Genomic DNA, 9,599 nt, shown 5'->3' on the forward strand with positions numbered 1-9,599 from the left:
TTTCTATGGGAAGAAAACGTGTGTATAATATATGTATAATATATGTATATATATATATATATATATATATATATATATATATATATATATATATATATATTTGCCAATTATCTTATATATATATATATAAAAGCATCGTTATATTTAGTGTAGTATCTCGTTCTTTCCCGCAAACTGCGTTTTGCTCTCAGATAGACGACAGTGGGCGTTTAGCGCCCTCAGGCGACCATTGATTATACTGCATGAATACGCTACCTGCTATTTTGTTTTTTGACAATTATCTGTATCTTTTTACCCAAATGCAAAATTTATTTATAATATTATCTCTATATTTTACTGTTTTTAATCAGATAATAATTCATAAAAAGGAAAACTAAAACTCTCATTCTATCAGCGCTCTTTCCTCATTGTATTTAAAAATAATCATATGCCAGTATATGCTTTAATATTACTGCAGTATTGATGGACAGTAGGACTTTATTACTGTTTAGACTGGCAGTAACAACCCGTTCTTTAGTGTCTTTATTGTGACCATATTTCTTTGGAGAGTATTATAGTTTAATTAATGTTTTATTGTTGGGTGACACATACGTTTACACATACCCCCGGTTTCACAGACAAGCCTTAAACCTAGTCCCAGACTAAGATGCACATTTGAGCTGTTTTAACTGAAAGCAGCTTGCACTGACAGACATTAAACTATGTCAGGGCCATTGTTTTGTCTCTAGATGCACATCAGTAAAAATATTTTTTTCTAAACCATGTTTTTAAAAGCTATTTTTATGCCCTAATTGAACTAAAGATAATCCTGGCTTAATCTGAGCCCTGTCTGTGAAATCAAGCCTCAGTGTTTTAGAACAACTTTAACTCTTAAGTTAGTACCAGCATCTGTTCATTCTAGAATGGTTCCGTGTAGGGTTCAAAAGCATTATGCTATGTTTTTCACAGCTATAAACATTCAACAATTTATGCCAGTGCAACAACCTACCACCACAGCCTCAACAATTGGGACACAGAGACAATCGCAAATTGTCAGCGTCACAAAGGAGGCAACCATGAAGGCAGAAATATTGTGGTCACTTAAAGTGACACAGTCTCATTATTCATTCCATTCCAGTGAACAAACACGTGAGTTACATTTTTTAATCACAGAGTGTGCAAGAGTGTTACTAAGTAAAGAAAATAAGTTGTGTTTCGTATTAATTGTAGTGGTAACAAGCAAAACAAAGGCCTGATTAAATTATTCTTTATTTATTTGTTCAGGAGAGATAATAGTTTTTTATTTTTTTTATTTCTACAGGTCAGCTTTTCTCAGCAATGTTCCCTGATAGTGAAATTGCCAAGAACTTTTCATGTGGCCAGACAAAGTGTGCCTACATATGCAGTTATGGTTTAGCTCCCCATTTCAAAAGTCTGCTCACCAACAAACTCAAATCTGGCGATGAGAACTATGTGCTGCTCTTCGATGAGTCTCTTAACCGAATGACACAATCAAAACAGTGTGACTTTCATGTCCGATTTTGGAATGGTGATCAGGTTCAAACGCAATTTTTTGATATTGAGTTCATGGGGCATGCCAGAGCAGATGATCTCAAATTGGCCTTTGAGAAAGGCACTGAAGCATTGCCAAAGAAAAACATGTTGCAAATATCCATGGATGGACCAAATGTAAATTGGTCCTTTTACAAGAAGGTGGAACAGTCACTTGCAGATGAATATGGATTGAACCTCTTGAATTTGGGAAGTTGTGGTCTGCATATTGTGAATGGGGCGTTTCAGAAAGGACTTTCATCAACAGGTTGGAGGATTGATGGTTTTCTACGTGCCATATATCAGCTCCTACATGACTGCCCTGCCCGTCGAGAGGAATATCTTAAAGTCACTGAGGCACAAGACGGTCTTCTTCCACTATCATTCTGCCCAACAAGATGGGTAGAAAACACTCCTGTCTTGGAGAGAGCATTGCAGATCTTGCCAAACTTGGCCACATATGTGAGTGCCGTTGGAGGGAAAAGAACACCAAATCCTGACACCAAGTCATTTGATGAAGTCTGTCAAGCACTGAAGAATCCTTTGCTGGAAGCACAGATAAATTTTGCTTTATCTGTGAGTAAGAGTGTCACCCCATTTCTAACGAAGTACCAGACCGATAAACCAATGGTGCCATTTCTAGCTGCAGATCTTCACAAGATGTTGAAGAATCTAATGTGTAGATTCATCAAACCAGAGGTCATGCAGGAAGCCAAGTCCGTAAAAAAGCTCCTGGATGTTGACATTAAATTGCCAACAAATTACATTGACTACTCAAGTGTCGACCTTGGGTATGTCACCAACAGGATCCTAAAGGAGTTGAGGGCAAAGCAAAAGGTTGGTGCAAGCACCATTATGGATTTCAGGCGGTCCTGCAGAGATGGTCTAGTTGCTATGGTTGACAAACTCCAACAGAAGTCTCCCCTGAAATACATATTGGTGAAAAATATGGGCTTCTTAGATCCTGTGAACATGGCAGATGAAAAACAAACAGACCAGTTGAAGGGCATGCTTCGAAGAACCCTTGCCTATCTGGTAGATCAAGGGAGGATCAACGAGCAGGACTGTGATGAAATTATTCAGCAGTATGCACATTTCCTTGATGATGTTGTGCAGAAAAATCATTCTGCATTTGCTGACTTCAACTCCCTTTCCGATCGAGTAGACACTTTCCTGCATAGCTGCATGTCGAAAGAAAATGAAGTCCAGAAACTGTGGAAAATATGCCGTCAACTCCTGTTGCTGTCTCATGGGCAAGGGACAGTAGAGAGGGGGTTCTCTGTCAACCGAAAGATTGAAGTGGAGAACCTTGTAGAGGATACATACAGAGCTCAGAGAATGATTGTCGATCATCTCCGGATTGTAGGAGGAATTGAAAATGTGGCAGTTGACAAAGAACTTCTTCTATCTGTATCGTGTGCAAGACAAAGATACATAGACAGTTTGGAGGAGAAGAGAAAGAAAGAAGAAACGCAAGCAAAGAATCGAAAAAGAAAAGCACTGTTTGAAGAAATTGAGGAGCTTCAATCAAAGAAAAAAAGGCTGGAGAGTGACATGAAGGCTCTTGTTGAATCAGCTGACAAATATGCTTTGAAGGCTGAAAGTACAGGGCAAGTTACTCTGATAGCAAAATCAAACTCCCTGAGACATGGCGCTAAGGAGAAAAAAGTAGAACTTGAACATTTGGAAAAACAGCTTAGTGAAAAACAGTTACACTTTAAAAGCAAATAAGCAATAGAGAGTATTGCTATTTATTTATTTATTTTTATTTATTTTCTTTTTCTTTTCTTTTTTCACTGAGCTGCACATGTATGAGGTTTAAAATGTTCCTGAAATATTTTTCAAAAAAATATTGAAGTTTTGAGCAGAAAAGAAGTTTTGAGCAGCTGCATGTTTGAGCCGCTGCATTCTTCTAGTTGAAAATGTGATTTACAATAAAAAGTGATTAACAAAATAATTTTGAATGGAGTTAATTTATTAATGAGTAACCTATCTATTGAGTGAATTAGCAATTTTTTTATGTTAACAGGTTTTACCGTGTTATTACTACATTTAACCACTTTTTATTAATTAAAAAATTGAGAATTTTAAATCTTTTATAAGAACTACAGCTAAAAGCAGTTTGATGCAAGAAGATATATTTTTATCAATATTTGAGAAATTATATTTGAATATTACCAGTATGAACTCCGCTGACTTCGATGGTCTAAATTCATGAAACCTACACTTTTAAAATATTATTACTAAAAATGTTTAAAGCAAAATATAATAATATTTCTGAATATATGTGCAGGTGCATTCCAAGCATTTTAATTAACAAAATGCAATCCTAGTTGAAAGGAAATAAATGTGTGTGAGTATATAGGAAAGAGTCTAAATGTATTTTACGTCATTTGTAATTTGTAAAAAAGTAATTTGAGATCAAAACAAAACAAGAGTAACTACTAGATTTAAAAAAAAATATCAGCATAATTTCATGTGTAAAGTCACAGTGCACTTTTGGGTTTAAATGGACCCAAACACAAAAGGTGTATTTGATAGCCTATGTCTTCAATTTAAAGAAAAGTAAATGAATAAAGAAACAAAGATAACTAAAGACAATGAAAAATATGACAGAAAATGACAAAAACGTCTTAACACATTTCCAAAATTTCAGTTTTATACTAACTATGTATTTTTGTAGAAAGGTTTTTGTACCTCTTCCAGGTCAAAATGGATGCAAATGCAGCAGGAGGGCTAAAATGTTAAGTAGTCTACTTTAAGAGGTCTTTCGTGATGCACATATGCTGGGTTATGAATCTGATAGGTGCTTGAAATAAAATAGAAGGTGCTTGAAAAAGTCCTTGAAAGTCCTTGAATCTGGTGTTCATGAAAGAGTGGGAACCCTGAGTGAGGCAGGTAAAGCAAGATATTTGATGACCATTGGTCAGATGTCATTCAGGGGGTTAGAAATGTCCAGATCAATGCAGATAAACTGCGTCAGCAGGAACTAATTCATGAGGAACAATTTTCAGAAATCAGACAGAGTTTAACCAGTCAGGAGAGCATGAGAAAGATCTGTGGAATTATACGCAAACACAGAGATGCTGTGAAAGCTAAACTCATCTCAATTCTTCAGGAAGAGAAGCTTTACCCCTTTTGAACATTGGTCTGATTGTGAGCTCAATCTTTTTAAACGGCTCTAAACAGCAACATCTGATAAACCCCAAGGCCTCTCTAGTGATGAGACAGGAGAAATATGGGTTCATCAGAAGTAATTACTTCTTTTAAAATATTCATTCATAGTAACATTACAAATAAATTAAATGTTTTGCATGTCTAAGTAAATCTTCTACAGGGAAGGTTAAATGAGTTCAATGGCAAAGTAAATTTATAGCAAGATTTGTATTTGTCTGTGTATTTCATACTTGTTGGTGAACTGCTGATTTTTGTACATACATTATGAAATGTATAATTTTTCTATAAAGGAGACACTCTTAGAAGAGATTGAACCTTTGGAGTTAAAAAAAAAACTTCAAATTACATTAAAGGTTCAAAGTTGAACTTATAGGTTCTATGATGATCCATTGATTATTAGGCACATGTTGCCAGTTCATTTTAGAACCTTTGTTGTGGCAGAAGGGTTCATATAAGAACCTGGCCTGTTGTCAAGGTTCCTTTATGAACCTTAGATGGACTTTAAAGATTGAACTATTTTGCTTTGCTTTTGGCCCCTGAACATACTGAACATGCACAAGAATGGAACTTTTTAATTTACATATTTTACATATAACCACTCCATAATTGTTTACCTGTTTGTTTAAAAAGACTTTAAGCAAAACTACAGCCCTGAAACAAAATCATTGCTTTCAGGTTGATAAATGCAACATGTTTGTAGAGGTCAATAAAAAGTGTTGGGAGTAACGCGTTACAAAAGTAATGCATTACAGTAACAAATTACTTTTTGCTGTAACGCAGAAAGTTATTGCCTGTTCGTGGTAAGTTAATAGCCAAGTTTGTAAATAAAGACTAAATGATTGCTTCTGATATATTTGTATATTGATTTATTTCATTCATTTCCCTCTTGCTGGTGTACATTTGCATTGTGTGACATAGTCCAGTGAAGGCATGTTTAGGGCGGGTTCTAGGCTACACACCAGGCACGTGCAGAGGGGGGGGCTTTGGGTGCTCGAGCCCCTGCCCTTTTTCAAAATGAATCAAAAGTGCCCCTCTCAGACAAATATCAATGATAATATCGTGGTCAATAAAACTAAATAAATGTGATTATTATAACATGACAATGTATACAATAGTAACGAACGGCTCAAAAGTCGGATGGACAATTTCTGTTGAGGCATTGCCATAACGCGTTGCGATGGGTTGCGTACGTTTTGATTGACAGCTGATTCTCCACTGTTCGGAAACGGCTCTCGAGCCAAATATGGTCCTTTCAGAGAGTGTGTGGCCTCGCGGGAAAAAAGTAAACTAATATATATTTTTTTTCATCCATAATCAGAGTTGATTTAATTACAAATCTATATATTATATATTTTAAAGTATTACACAATTCACCAATGCCCGTTTGTCATGTATATACACCAACCAATCGTGATCTGGCAAAGCAAGTTCAAATTCCAGTGGGCGATGTGAAGCGGTAATTTTCTGTTCTTATTCATAAATCGGTTGAAAATTACATGGACAGACGAACTAACGTTTGTGGAACGATTTCCTGCGGTTTGTCCCATTTTATAAATTGCATCACTGACAAAATGGATTTTAACTGACAACAAACAAATCACTGCACATGCACAAAACCATGCAGCAGCAGCAAAAGTCGCATTAATGGTAAGTAGTGTGAAATTCACTTGTATTTATGTATAGCCTATTGATACACTGTTTACTATTTCATGAAACCATCAAAGTTAACAAAACCCAAGTGCCACCGGCATCTACAGGCCTATTATGTGAAGTGTAGGCTGGTGAAATAGTGACGTGAAAGGACTTTATTATATTACCAGTTTTTAATATTATGCAGCATTATGATTTATGAAAGAAGTCTCTTATGTTCATCAAGCCTGCATTTATTTGATAAAAAACAGCAATATTGTGAAATATTATTAAAATAATGGTTTTCTATTTTTAAATAATTTAAAATATAATTTATTCCTGTGATCACAGCTGTATTTTCAGCATCATTACTCCACTCTTCAGTGTCACATGATCATTCAGAAATATTTCTAGTATGAGGATTTAATGTCAATGATGGAAACTGTGATACTCTTTTCAAGATTGTTTGATTAAAAAAAAGTTAAAAAGAACATTGTAATAATATTTCACAATATTGGCTACTGTTTTTTCTGTATTTTTGATTAAATAAATGCAGGCTTGATGAGCATAAGGAGATATATATATATATATATATATATATATATATTGCCCCTTTTTTACATTTGAGCCCCTGCCCCTGAAGAACTCTCTGCACGGCCCTGCTACACACACCTGCAAACTTGTCGCTTTTTTGGCGACAATCACCGTTTTCTTGGTCAATTGGGTCATTTACGTGAATCGCGTAGAACCGGAGAGTTTTTGTTCCGGGTGCAATCTTTAACAGTTCACATTTGGCTTGTTTTAAGCGCGGAACACACTTCAATCCGAGTTCCCACACGAACATATTAATGCTGCCTTTATGTGTTATCGGAAATTTGGTCATTACGACTTCTGAAGTCGTGATTACATTTACATTTAGTCATTTAGCAGACGCTTTTATCCAAAGCGACTTACAAATGAGGGCAATAGAAGCAGCTAGAGCAGTCGAAGGGCAACAATATCAGCAATATGCAAGTGCTGTAACAAGTCTCAGTTAGTTTAGCACAGAATTTTTTTTTTTTTTATAAATTAGACAGACAGACAATGAATAGAATGATAAGTGCTATTCTCGATCGGTCAGGTGTTGCTGGAAAAGATGTGTCTTTAGACGTTTTTTGAAAATGGCTACAGACTCGGCCGCACGAATTGAGATAGGCAGGTCATTCCACCAGGTGGGAACGGTCCAGGAAAAGGTACGTGACAGCGATTTCATGCCTCTCTGGTATGGCACCACAAGGCGTCGTTCACTGGCAGAACGCAAGTTCCTGGAGGGTGTGTAAGTCTGAACGAGCGAGTTTAGGTATATTGGTGCAGAGCCAGTGGATGTTTTGAAGGCGAGCACCAGTGCCTTGAATTTAATGCGAGCGGCTATTGGTAGCCAGTGCAGTCTGATGAGGAGAGGCGTGACGTGCGCTCTCTTCGGCTCACTAAAGACCACCCTCGCCGCTGCATTCTGGATCAGTTGCAAGGGTTTGATAGTGCATGCCGGAAGGCCCGCTAGAAGAGCATTACAGTAGTCCAGTCTGGAGAGAACGAGAGCTTGGACCAGTAGTTGTGTGGCATGATCTGATAGGAAGGGTCTAATCTTCCTAATGTTGAATAGTGCAAATCTGCAGGACCGGGTTGTTGCAGTGATGTGGTCAGTGAATTTTAGCTGATCATCAATCACAACCCCAAGGTTCCTGGCTGTCCTGGACGGAGTTATGGTTGATGAACCTAGCTGAATGGAGAGATTGGGGTGAAGTGCTGGGTTGGCTGAGACCACAAGCAGTTCTGTCTTTGCAAGGTTGAGTTGCAGATGATGTTCCTTCATCCAGGCTGAAATGTCTGTTAGGCAGGCAGCGATACGAACACCAACCGATGGATCATCAGGTTGAAATGAGAAGTAGAGTTGAGTGTCGTCGGCATAGAAGTGATAGGAAAAGCCATGTTTCTGAATGACCGATCCCAATGATGACATGTAGATGGAGAAGAGAAGTGGTCCAAGCACTGAGCCCTGGGGAACTCCAGTAGCTAGATGATGTGACTTCGACACTTCACCACTCCATGACACCCTGAAGGACCTACCTGAGAGGTAAGACTCGAACCACTGGAGAGCGGTTCCTGAGATGCCCATCTTCATGAGAGTTGACAGGAGGATCTGGTGATTAACTGTGCCAAAAGCAGCAGACAAATCCAGTAAGATAAGTACTGTGGATTTGGAGGCTGCTCTTGCCTGTCTCAGTGCCTCCGTAACTGAGAGCAGGGCAGTTTCAGTTGAGTGGCCGCTTTTGAAACCGGATTGGTTGATGTCCAGGAGATTGTTCTGTTCAAGAAACGTAGAGAGCTGATTAAACACAGCCCGCTCAAGTGTCTTGATTACGAGCTCATTGCATTCAATTTTCAAAATGTGAGGGCGTTCATGTGCAATTTGTACCTAGAAAACTCGCATTTACGATAATTCCGAGAGCACGTGAAGGCAGCATTAGTATTCAGTCCATTTTATCAAGAAATTCAAACGATAAATGCCGTTTTGACGCTCTTTGTGGCGTGACTAAACACTGACAGTTCAAGGGGCCGCGTGAACGCGATCATTTGTGAAGGCGATCGATCATCTCTTACTAAAGAATAAACATGAATGACCATCTGAAGTTATGCTGAGGATACATTACAACTTACTGTCAGGTATATATGTGGTGTAATCGCTCAATCAGTGTTTCAACGGCGGAAAGACGTCAATATAACTGCTGTAAACTAAACAATGTCATGTAACGTTAGCATCACATTTACCTCAGGCAGTCATTCAGTGTCCACAGAATTTTATTCACTAGAGAAATCAACTCTTTCATTAAATATATGCTCTATATTAGCCTGTATATTCATTATATTCTACTGAACCTGTTAGTGATGTCTTGATTATTTCATGCATGTTAAATAAACCTGTCATGTAAATGCCAGACAGGTATACATTATTATATTTCAACAACGAATTGGAGAAAAAAAATATTTTATATTCAGATTTAGAAGTTAATGCAAAAACAGCCTTATGTGAAGTATAAGCTTTCCTATAGCTCAAACAGTAGAGCGTGGCGCTAGCAACGCCAAGGTCATGGGTTCGATTCCCAGGGAAAGCAAGAATTGACAAAAATGTAAAAAATGTGTACCTTGAATGTAATGTAAAAAAATGTTTACATGTTTGCATACAATGTTATATGAGTGTTGATTATTATACCAAAAAATAAATA

General features: G+C 37.4%; 1 protein-coding gene across 1 annotated transcript; it reads left to right on the plus strand.

Moving 5' to 3' along the window:
• The first annotated feature begins 921 nt into the window (after window positions 1–921).
• LOC307141862 (uncharacterized protein) lies at window positions 922–5,548 on the plus strand. The gene is made up of 2 exons (XM_079842318.1): window positions 922–1,128; window positions 1,301–5,548. Exons 1-2 carry the CDS (start codon window positions 936–938, stop codon window positions 3,259–3,261), a joined length of 2,154 nt encoding a protein of 717 aa, XP_079698444.1. The 5' UTR covers window positions 922–935; the 3' UTR covers window positions 3,262–5,548.
• The last annotated feature ends 4,051 nt before the right edge of the window (window positions 5,549–9,599 follow it).

The sequence above is a fragment of the Gobio gobio genome (assembly GCF_949357685.1).
Source record: "Gobio gobio genome assembly, chromosome: 18".
NCBI classification, from domain to species: domain Eukaryota; kingdom Metazoa; phylum Chordata; class Actinopteri; order Cypriniformes; family Gobionidae; genus Gobio; species Gobio gobio.